The following is a 10,514-nucleotide window of genomic DNA, read 5'->3' as shown; positions in this document are numbered from 1 at the left end:
ACAAGAGGAGGGGAGGGACAGGGAAAGGGAAGCTAGAGCAGCTGGGTCAGCGGTCCCCATTTGGAACTCTGACTCAGGCCCTAGGAATGCTCAGGAAGGGGGTGAGCTGCCACCGCCACCGGAGACAGGCTGGGTTCCCCTCTGGCGCAGGGAAATGCCAGCCAGTACTCATGGTGGGTTAGGGGCTGGGCTCCCGCATACTCTCTTGTCTCCCAACCACTGGTCGACTCAGGTTTTGTTCCCTCTACACACAGATATGAACCCTTGCTCTCAATCCCATTTCGCACCTTTGAGATGACCAGAAGAGTGCCGACCTGCCTGACCCGCCCTCTCCATCACTTTCATCTTTCACCCTGAACTGGCCCGCCGGACTCCAAGGGGGGGAATATCTAGATATCCCCTGGCTGCTCTATCAGGACCACCCACAGCCCCCTCACCTACTTCCAGCCTCGAGGGTATCCTTCCTAACTCATCCCACCCTCGGCTAAGGAAGTTTGCACGGAGGAGAAAGTGAAGACGGTCAACCTTCCTCCACTGAACTCTCAGATAAGAGTTCCACCTCCGCAGCGCCCCCAAGCCGCGGTGAGGAAAACAACTGCGGCTGAGCGCTCCCTCCCAAGACCTGACAATCAGAGAGAACCCGATCCCTTAGGGCACGCTGCCAGGTGCCAGCCCAGAATAGTGCCACCCCGCCGCCGCCTGTCGCGCACTCGCTAGCGGACTAGAGCTGGCCGCATGGAGCCTGAGCTGAAACACACACTGCCTGGGGTACCGGGGTCCCAGGGGGCCGGCGCTGGGATGTAGAAAGACAACAAGCATGTGGCCGTGTCTGCGTGTGTTTGACCCGCGCGCGTGTGTTTGACCCGTGCACTGTACTCTGTGGGTGTGAGCGGGCCGGATCCGTGCATGTATGTATTTTGCGTGTACGTGTCTGTGTGGGATTCTATGGCTGTCAGGAGAGTGCGAGCGTGTATGTTGTACATATCTGTATACACGTGGTGTGAGGGAGGGAGTGCTTCTTAAAGGGGACAAGCCAGGGACTTTAGAACAAGAAGCTTTTTCCCAACAACGCAGACACTTTATTCCATAGACCCTGACCTGGAGCCACAGAGGGGGTCCAGAGAGTCAAGGTGGGTGGAGCATTGCTGCCTGTGGGACCAGCCTCTTCTCAATGGCTCCCTTGTCTCCCAAATTTCTGAACCCCAACCCCTAACTCCTAGCTTGGTTTTTGTCAAGAAAGGACCCTGCCCTTCTCCTGCCTTCTCCCTACTTCCTTTCCCCAGCGTGTGTCCCTCCCCCCCACCTTCCCTTTCCTCTTTGATGAAGATCTGAACCCCAGTGCTAACCTTACCACTTCCCAGCTGTGTGATTTTGGGCAAGTTGCTTAACCTCCCTGAGTTTCTGGTCCCTTGTTGCTAAATAGGAATTCCGATTTACACTATCTGCCTCGGAAGATTTCTATGAATAGAAAAGGAAAAATATGTCCGGGGAGGGGTATTTGAAAGCTCCCAATACCCTCACTAATGGCATTGTGTTTGTTTTGTTGTAGCATGCCCTTCTAATCAAACAGGTCCTTTCATCCTCCCAGAGATGAGCTTCTTAGAACAAAGAGAAAACTCTTGGTTCTCACCAGCTGTGGCCACCAGCCCAGAAAGGACCCGCGCACCACGGGGTGTCAAGGCCTCCAGGTGGACCAGGCAGGAGGCTGTGGAGGAAGCAGAGCCACCAGGTTTGGGAGAAGGTGAGGCCAAGGTCAGTTACGGTGACAGGGACAGCAGGGATTCCAGAGTGGGGCCTGACCTGAGATCTCTCCAGCACACGGAGCTAGACAGATCTCATCTTGTGCCCTCGGTCTCCCTATACGAGAGGCAGTAACTGCAGCCAAGGCAGGGCCCCGGTGCAGCCGCCTTGAAAGATGGGAGAGAGCTGTCTGCTAGGACGCTGAGACTCCACAACCTCCTGGTGCCCCAGTTCTGCCGATCACTGAAAGTTCAGGGAGCGTGCTTTGGAAGATGCAGTTGCTATCAGCCTTGCCTCCTTCCCCAACAGGTGCCCAGTCGGGACCAGCTGCTGAGTCCACCAGGCAGGAAGCCACATTCCCCAAGGCCACACCCTTGGCTCAAGCTGTTCCCTTGGCCGAAGTGGAGACCTCCCCAGCAGGGTGGGACCTCCTCTTGCCCGACGACGGTGCAGCCTCAGCCGTGGATTCCAACACGAGTGACCCAGAGGCCTGGGACTGTGAGCTCGAAGGTCTGGGGGAGGACAGGCCGCGGTCCTGCCCGTCCCCACAGGCCCCTCTTCTCAGCTTGAGTTGGGATGACGAGCTACAGAAGCCTGGGGCCCAAGTCTACATGCACTTCATGCAGGAACACACCTGCTATGATGCCATGGCCACCAGCTCCAAACTGGTCATCTTTGACACCACGCTGGAGGTAAGACCCTGACTTGGCCCTAGTTAAACTCGGGGCGCAGCCTGGGGCCTCTGTGGCTGCCATCCATAACCTCCTGGATGGATCAAGTCATAGTCCCTTCAAGTCCCTTTCCAGGGCTCCTTAGAGTCTTAGAAAGGGAAGGGAGAGAGCATGTTCTGCGAGGACTCCCCTAACTGCCACTATACTCTGTCACCTTGAGTCTGCCAAACCTGGGGTTGGTTGCTTTACCTCCATCTTCTCTAAAACTGGGGACCAGAGGCTGGCTCCTCCCTGTTTCAAAGGAGTCTTAGGACAACCCGGGACAAAGAAAGAACACTTTGTTAACTGTGAAGTGCGTGTAAGACATCACAGTGTCACTCGGGACCAAGCAGAGGGTACTCTGGCGACAGGAAACAACAGCTAGTGTTCTGGTAGCTGTTCTGCCACTGGCTAAACTGACTCCATTGTGATCGCTGTTACTGCAAATGATGCGTACATGCTCAAGGTGGGGTATATGTGTCGTCCGCAGAGCCCAGCCTGGTTCCGTGAAGCACCGGATGTGTACTAGAGAGTTAGATGCAGTGGTCCGCATTTGTAAGCCCAGCACTGAGGGGACTGAGGCAGGAGGGTCTCAGGTTCCTGGCCAGCCTGGAAACCAAACATCAGCATAACAGAAACAGAGAACAAAAGGACAAGAGAGAAGAGGGGAAAGAGTTAAGGAAATGGAAGAGACTGGGCGGAAGGAACAGGATGAGAACTAAGTATACTCAGCGCATAGAGGTAGTTTTGCTTAGAACAGGGTCAAAATAAACATCCAATTTAGTGAAGAAATTGTTGTAGCTCTGAATACGTTATGTGAATACCGAGTGCTTAGATGAGCAAAAAACGGTGCCATGTCTGTATGCACACGACTCCATGCGGAAACCCTGCTGTGTCTAGTGATGGTTCCTCGGTGCCTCTGGGCACAAGCAGCCTTATCTGTGTGGTGATCATGATGGCTGTGGTCTGGTCATGAGAAAGAGGCGGACTCATGTGGAGAAAAACCAGAATGAAGACCCCGTGGGGGGTCCCAGGTATAGACAGCAGGTGGGGAGCATGAGGCACTGCCAGTGCTCACCCCGCCTTTGTCTGTTCCTGCCCCCCAGATTAAGAAGGCTTTCTTTGCCATGGTGGCCAACGGCGTGAGGGCAGCCCCTCTGTGGGACAGCAAGAAGCAGAGCTTTGTAGGTGAGGAGAGGTGGTTGGGGAATGGCGGGCGGGATCCCCCCCCTGGTGGAAGAACACCAGCAGGGTGGTGTCCTCAAAGAGCCTTGCACCTAGGCCTGACCTTGCCCAACTTGTCACCTGTCAACCCTGCAGGCATGCTCACTATCACAGACTTCATCCTGGTATTGCACCGCTACTACCGATCCCCCCTGGTGAGTTCTGGGGTGTCATCTTCAGGAGGCCTGATGCTCCGGGGCTCATGCCTGACCCTAAAGTCCCACCCATGCCTTTAGGTCCAGATATACGAGATTGAAGAACATAAGATTGAGACCTGGAGGGGTAAGTTGGAGAAGACTGTGGGGTTAAAGTTAGGGCCCATGGCCTGGGACAGTGGTGGGATTTCCTACAGGGCACAGGTCACCCGGGAAAACCTCAATGCCTGCAGCAAGGGAAGCTGTTAGGAGACAGGGTGTGGTAACTGGGAACTCCTGTGGCCTAACTTGGGTTTTTCTTCAGAGATCTACCTACAAGGCTGCTTCAAGCCTCTTGTCTCCATCTCTCCCAACGACAGGTAAACATCTCGTTTGTTCACCTGAGCCCTACCCCTTCTCTGTCTGTCTCAAAGGTTCTTGTTGTGACATTTACTGCTTGCTTGAGTGTGTGTGTGTGTGTGTGTGTGTGTTATCATGCCTCACATGTGGAGGTGAGGGGACATTTTATAGGAGTTGGTTCTCTTCTTCCACTGTCTGGGATGCAGGGATTGAGCTCAGGTCATCAGGCCCAGCAACAAGGGCTTTGTGGGTTGCCTCAGCCTCCTAAATCCTGCCCATGTGCTAGCCCACTCAGTTCTGTATTCGTTCATACTTCTTCTGGGAAGCAGAGGGATGAGGGGACCCTGGTACCCTGTTTGGGGGCTTCAGATGGAGAGTCTTTCCCATGTTGCTCCTTGTCTTACTGCTTCCATTTTTTAAAGTCTGTTTGAAGCTGTCTATACCCTCATCAAGAACCGAATCCACCGCCTGCCCGTCCTGGACCCGGTCTCCGGCGCTGTGCTGTACATCCTCACGCACAAGCGACTACTCAAATTCCTGCACATATTTGTGAGCCTGGGATGGTGGGAGCAAGCGGGGAGCCACGGGAGACACTGAAGGTCAAGTGCCCTAGCCCAGGCAAAGGGAGGGAGGAGCTGGAGCCCCTGGGGGCTGCTTGATCTGATGAGATCACCACCGTGTCTCATCCCAACAGGGCGCCCTGTTGCCACGGCCCTCCTTCCTCTGCCGCACTATCCAGGATCTGGGCATCGGCACATTCCGAGATTTGGCTGTAGTTCTGGAAACAGCTCCGGTCTTGACCGCACTGGACATCTTTGTGGACCGGCGTGTGTCTGCACTGCCTGTGGTCAATGAATCTGGTACTACAACCAGGGCAAAGGCTCTAGCTAGGGTGGGCAAGGAAGGGCCTGACCAGGATGGAGCCCCAATCTGCAGGTCATCTGCTGTAGGGCCCAAGATGGAGTAGGAATAGAAGTCTCTGCTTGCTTTGAACTTTCCGAGCCTCAGTTTCCCCAACTGTGAAAGGGAATATTTTTCTGGGCAGGGATGTTGTTTTGAGATAGGGTCTCACCCTGTAGCCCAGAAACTTCTATGTAGCCCACACTGGCTCCAAACTCATCGCAGTTCCTCTGCATCTGTCTCCTAATGCTGGAACTTGGGAATGCACCACTGTGCCCCGTGTGTGAGGGGACTCGGATCCTTTCTGCCTTCGAGGGAGGATTGGTAAGATTACCTGCAATAAGATGACTGTGGTTATAGAAAACAGAAGATCCTTTTGGTGTTTGGTATTAGTTCACCCTAAAACTGACCATGAGATCTTGTGCCCCCAGCCAGACCCCAATGTCCTGTTCTAGAAAGGTCAGAGGAACAGCAAGAACATCTCTTTAGTTAGACTATGGCTACAGGTATTTCAAGAGTGTCTCTTTAGTTAGACTATGGTCACAGGTATTTCAAGAGTGTCTCTTTAGTTAGACTATGGTCACAGGTATGTCAAGAGTGTCTCTTTAGTTAGACTATGGTCACAGGTATGTCAAGAGTATCTCTTTAGTTAGACTGTAGCTACAGGTATTTCAAAGTTGGGTCCGGGGAAATGGTTCAGTGGATAAAGTACTTCATGAATAAGCATAAAGACCAGAATTCAAGCTCCTTGGCACTCATAAAAGTGGGGGTGGTTGGAAGCCTGCTTGCAAACCCCGGTCACAGGAGGTGGCAGCAAGGGGACTCCTGGGACAAAAAGCAGGCTAGCTAGCTAGCTGAGTTTTTGAATATCGGGTTCAGTGAGAGATCTTGCCTGAATAAACAATGTGGAAGGCAATAGAGGAAGATCCCTGGCCTCTGCACATGCACGGCCATACACAAATACACACCCACCTACACATGTGAGAATACCCACATACACACATGTCAACATGTGAGAACACGCACATGAGAACACATACACATATCCACAATGTGAAAACACACATAGACACATGCCCACATGAACATACATACACACACACATGCCCACACATGTGAGAACACGCACATGAGCACACATATACACACATATGAGAACACACACACATGATCACACACACATATCCCTACATGTGACAACACAGACACTACACACACAAAAAGAGGTAATTCAAAGTTTATATTAACAGAATGAAGTTGAATATTGTGAAGAGCTTTTAACTTAGTCTCAAATATGAAAATTTTCAAAGGAAATAAGATGATAAAGAATAACATATTTCCAAGATCAGCTCATTTTTCCGAAATAAGAAAGTAAATTACAGACATTGGATCATGTCACCCCTATGCACGCCAGTCTGTCTCTTACAAGAAGTGTATTTAATGCTACCCAACCTTGAATAACTGGGCAGCTGAGATTGCTCAGCCAATAAAAGCACTTACCAGTCAAGCCTGGTGATCCGCGTTCGGTCCCCGGAACACACACCAAGGGGGAAGGTGAGAACCAGCTCCTGACCTCCACGTTCATGCTGTGGCTCATGCACATGTGATCATAACAGATAGTGTGTAAAGGTCTTCATTCTGTTTATTTATTTAGGTGTGTGTGTGTGTATGTGGGTGCCCATGCGCCACCGTGCATATGAGGACATGGGGACAACTTTCAGGAATCAGTCCTTTCCTCCCACTGTGTGAGCTCCGGGGACCGAATTCAGGGTGTCAGGATTGCAACCAGTTCCTCTATCCACTGAGCTATCTCACTGGCCCTTAAAGTATTTTTTTTAAAGACAAAAGTTTTTTTGTTGTTTTTGTTTTATATTTTTTTATTTTTCAAGACAGGGTTTCTCTATAGTTTTGGAGCCTGTCCTGGAACTAGCTATTGTAGACCAGGCTGGCATTGAACTCACAGAGATCCATCTGCTTCTGCCTCCCCAGTGCTAGAATTAAAGGTGAGCGCCACCTCCACCCGGCTTGACAAAAGTTATCAAGGGACTAATTTCAAAAGTCGTCCCCATGTCCCCTGAAGAGCACCCTGGTTCTGAGCTGTGCTTTCCCCTGTCTTTCTTCTCCACCCCCTGCTGCAGGTCAGGTCGTGGGCCTCTACTCCCGCTTTGATGTCATCGTAAGTGTCTGAGGGGACTGGGGTTGCTACAGGGAGGCTGTAGTGTGAGCATCAGTGGGAAGTATCTGTGGCTACCCTTCGCAAGTGTGTCGGAGTGCAATTTCCCTGGGCTGCAGCCTTGCTAATGAGATCATCTATTACCCTCTCCCCCTGCCCCAGCACCTGGCTGCCCAGCAAACCTACAACCATCTGGACATGAGTGTGGGCGAAGCTTTGAGGCAGAGGACGCTGTGTCTGGAGGGAGTTCTCTCCTGCCAGCCCCACGAGAGCCTGGGTGAAGTCATTGACAGGATTGCACGGGAACAGGTACCTTGCACCCCTCCTGGCATGCCCTCAGCACAGATGGCCTAGCTCTTCTTTGCATAGCTCTCGCCATCCCTGTATCCTGGGCACTTGGCCTGATTTCCCTTTCATGACCAACTTCTGGCATCTGCATTGGTAGGTGTCTGGTCCTGTTCATAGGGCCCTTATGCCAAGATCCACAGCCAGCTGAGTGGTCAGAGCCATGGCCAGCTGTTCCCAGGAGATGTCCTTTGCTCCTTGAGCTGTGTTAAGCTTTCCCCTTATTAAGCTGCTGTAGCCAAAGGCTCTGCCCCTCCCTGAATACTGTGGACCCGCAGGTGCACAGGCTGGTGTTGGTGGATGAGACCCAGCATCTTCTGGGCGTGGTCTCCCTCTCTGACATACTTCAAGCGCTGGTGCTCAGCCCCGCTGGCATCGATGCCCTCAGTGCTTGAGAGTACCCAAGCCATCTTCCTCACCCGGAAGTCAATGAAAGGATCTAGGGGAACTTGGCCTTCATCTTCTCCCACCTGTTTGCTGGTTCTGCTCTGGTACAGGTAGGCTCTGCCATGAGCTTTAGAGCTAGTCCCTCAGTCTTTCAGAACTCCTAGATATCAAGTTAGGATGGCAGAAGTGCCAGTCATAATAGAGCAGTCCCCACAGAAACTGTCAACGAAGGCTTTACAGACCACTACTTTGTCCCATTTCCAGCTGAGGTCTTGGAGGTCCTGCTGGAAGGGTGAGATGGAGGTGGGGCATTCTGAGCTCTGGGAAGGCATAGCTGCCTGCTCCCTAGTCTGTTCCCGATGAGAATTTCTTGAGAATAAAGCAAGCTAACAAACTCTTGTCAAATGCATTTCTATCATCGGCATGGACTAACATGGGAGGAAGTTTCCAACTGTTGCTCATCTCGGTGAATTTGTCAAATCGCAGACTGTCCTGGCACCATGCTTGGTTGGGGGGCCTCTGTCAAAGGATGGGGCAGAAATTCCACCCAGCTGGAAGTAGGGTGAGATCCTGTTGGGAGAGCACGTCCTCTTCCGATTTGGTCACCATCTCCTCTTTTTCTCACAGGCTCTCCAGCCTTCCCTAATTGTCCTTGCTATACCTATACTCTCAGAAGCCTTTGAGCATGCCCAGTACACCAGGATGATGAAATTAAGAACAGTCAAGTCAAGCCTGAAAGTTCTGAACCAGAGGCACTGCGATCAGCCTAGGACAATCTGTGCGCCCAGTCCCTTCTTACACCTTTCCTTCTACTTGGATCAGGGCTGAGCTCAATGTGGCGGTGAGCATGCAGCCTATGAATTTAGCTGGGAGCCCAGAGTGCTTGGTTCTGGATACACGTCCCAGCTCCTCTCCTAGGAGCCGTGGTTGATCTTTCCCCACAGAAGCTACCATTGTGCCACCACCATGCTCCTGGTGCTTCCTGGCTGGTGCACCATGTTCCTGGCACTTCCAAGCTGCTGGCAGCCAACGTTGAGTAGCCCTTGATTCTAAAACTGCCTGCTGGGGCTGTAGGCATTCGTCATGGTACCCAGCGGGTAGCTATTCCTACCTACAGCTGCTGCAGTGGTACTGTCACAGTGCCCTTTCTGGGTGCCCATAACGGGTCTACCATCGGGGTCTTCAGAAGCATGTGGCATTGTCAGTGCCCCTGGCATGGCTGTACCGTGGGCTCCTCAGCTCTCCCCACTGAGCAATGTCTGCTCCCCTCAGTGTCCCCTATGCCCCGATAGATTCAGATCCTTGAGGATGAGCTATCAAGAAAAAAGAAACAAAAGATCAAGCCACAGCCCTGGATGTCACAAGTTTACTCAATGACTGCAGCCATTGAAATGAACTTGTGCAAACTCCTTGTGTCTCCTGAGTTCAAAGACTTGAAAGAAAGCCTGCAATTGGCAAAAGCTGCAAGTGGCCTTTCTTTAGTGCACTGAATGCTATTCTTCCGAGACCTTTTATTTAAAACAAAATGATAAGGAAAACATTTATTAATTATTCATATAGTATGTGGAACCCAGTCTACAAATGCGAATCTGCAGGAAACATGACTGATCCTGTAATACTGGATGTCATTTCTACAATGACCTCAGTTCACCGAGTAGCAAGAAATTAATCTCAGTCAATTCTGGGTCTCGTCGTCTGCTGTTACCCTGCCCCGTGATGGCATGGACTCTCACACCCAGTAGTCCAACACAGAAGGAGTGGATTCGTATTTCTACAGTCTTTTAAGATTCTTCCTCCTTTACTTATTTTATTGTGTGTGCATGCAGGTCTGAGTGCCACCGTGGAGTGCAACTGTGTGTGTACAGGGTGAGTGTCCCACGGTGCAGATCAGTGGACAACCCTCAGGCATGAGGGTTGTTTGAGACAGGGCTTCTTTGTCATGCTTCTGGGGATCTCCTGTTCTACCTCCCATCTCCTGGGACTGGAGCACAGGGATTCCAGAGTCCAGACTCCACTATTCCTGCCTTGTCAAGCTTTACGTAAGTTCTTGGTCTTCAAACTTGTGTGCCCAGTGTTTTACCCACTGAGCCACTGAGTTATCTCCCCAGCTCCCTTGCTTTTCTTTCCTCCTCCCCCTCCTCCTCCCTCTTCCCATCCTTCTTTCGAGAAAGGGTTTCACTATATAGCCCTGGCTGGCCCAGAACTCACCGTGTAGGTAAAAATGACCGTTGAACTCATAGAGATCTGCCTGCCTCTGCCTCCCAAGTGGTGCGATTAAAGTCATGTGCCACCATGCTCAGCTGGATAGTCCCATATTTTATTTTTCTTGGGTGCGTGGGGGAATCTTTATACTGTTGCGCATCAGTGGCCTTGCCTTTAGTACCTCAAGTACAGACTATGAACACTGACCTCCAAACCGCAATCCCCAGTCACATGACACAGACACTCCACTCTGTTGCTCAGGAGTTAAACTCCTGGGCTCAACTGACTTTCCTGCTTCAGCCTCCAGGGCAGCTGGGGCTATAGGCATTCATCGTGGCA

General features: G+C 51.7%; 1 protein-coding gene across 6 annotated transcripts; it reads left to right on the top strand.

Moving 5' to 3' along the window:
- The first annotated feature begins 710 nt into the window (after positions 1 to 710).
- Positions 711 to 10,316, top strand: Prkag3 (protein kinase AMP-activated non-catalytic subunit gamma 3). 6 transcript variants are annotated; one of them, XM_075951140.1, is made up of 14 exons: positions 711 to 768; positions 1,091 to 1,130; positions 1,550 to 1,741; positions 2,050 to 2,432; positions 3,557 to 3,638; positions 3,771 to 3,829; positions 3,911 to 3,956; positions 4,134 to 4,188; positions 4,591 to 4,717; positions 4,863 to 5,028; positions 7,207 to 7,244; positions 7,404 to 7,550; positions 7,865 to 8,083; positions 8,601 to 10,316. In XM_075951140.1, the coding sequence occupies exons 1-13, from the start codon at positions 736 to 738 to the stop codon at positions 7,979 to 7,981; spliced, it is 1,485 nt and encodes a 494-aa protein (XP_075807255.1). In that variant the 5' UTR covers positions 711 to 735; the 3' UTR covers positions 7,982 to 8,083; positions 8,601 to 10,316. The 6 variants fall into 6 exon arrangements, with proteins under 6 accessions (XP_075807255.1, XP_075807256.1, XP_075807257.1 ...); XM_075951141.1 differs by having other exon boundaries at positions 1,571 to 1,741; positions 8,601 to 10,315; XM_075951142.1 differs by having other exon boundaries at positions 1,589 to 1,741; positions 8,601 to 10,296.
- The last annotated feature ends 198 nt before the right edge of the window (positions 10,317 to 10,514 follow it).

This window comes from Microtus pennsylvanicus, chromosome 17 (assembly GCF_037038515.1).
Source record: "Microtus pennsylvanicus isolate mMicPen1 chromosome 17, mMicPen1.hap1, whole genome shotgun sequence".
Taxonomy (NCBI): Eukaryota; Metazoa; Chordata; class Mammalia; order Rodentia; family Cricetidae; genus Microtus; species Microtus pennsylvanicus.
The sequence above is the reverse complement of the archived record's forward strand: the minus strand, read 5'-3'. Positions and strand labels throughout refer to the sequence as shown.

What these genes read in the sequence shown, in the direction of transcription:
- Prkag3 (XM_075951140.1), top strand. Translation starts at nt 736, where the DNA reads ATGGAGCCTGAGCTGAAACACACACTGCCTGGG. An exon ending in TCTTTGACACCACGCTGGAG is followed by an intron (nt 2,433 to 3,556) that starts GTAAGACCCTGA and finishes CCTGCCCCCCAG; the next exon opens with ATTAAGAAGGCTTTCTTTGC. An exon ending in ACTCCCGCTTTGATGTCATC is followed by an intron (nt 7,245 to 7,403) that starts GTAAGTGTCTGA and finishes CCCCTGCCCCAG; the next exon opens with CACCTGGCTGCCCAGCAAAC.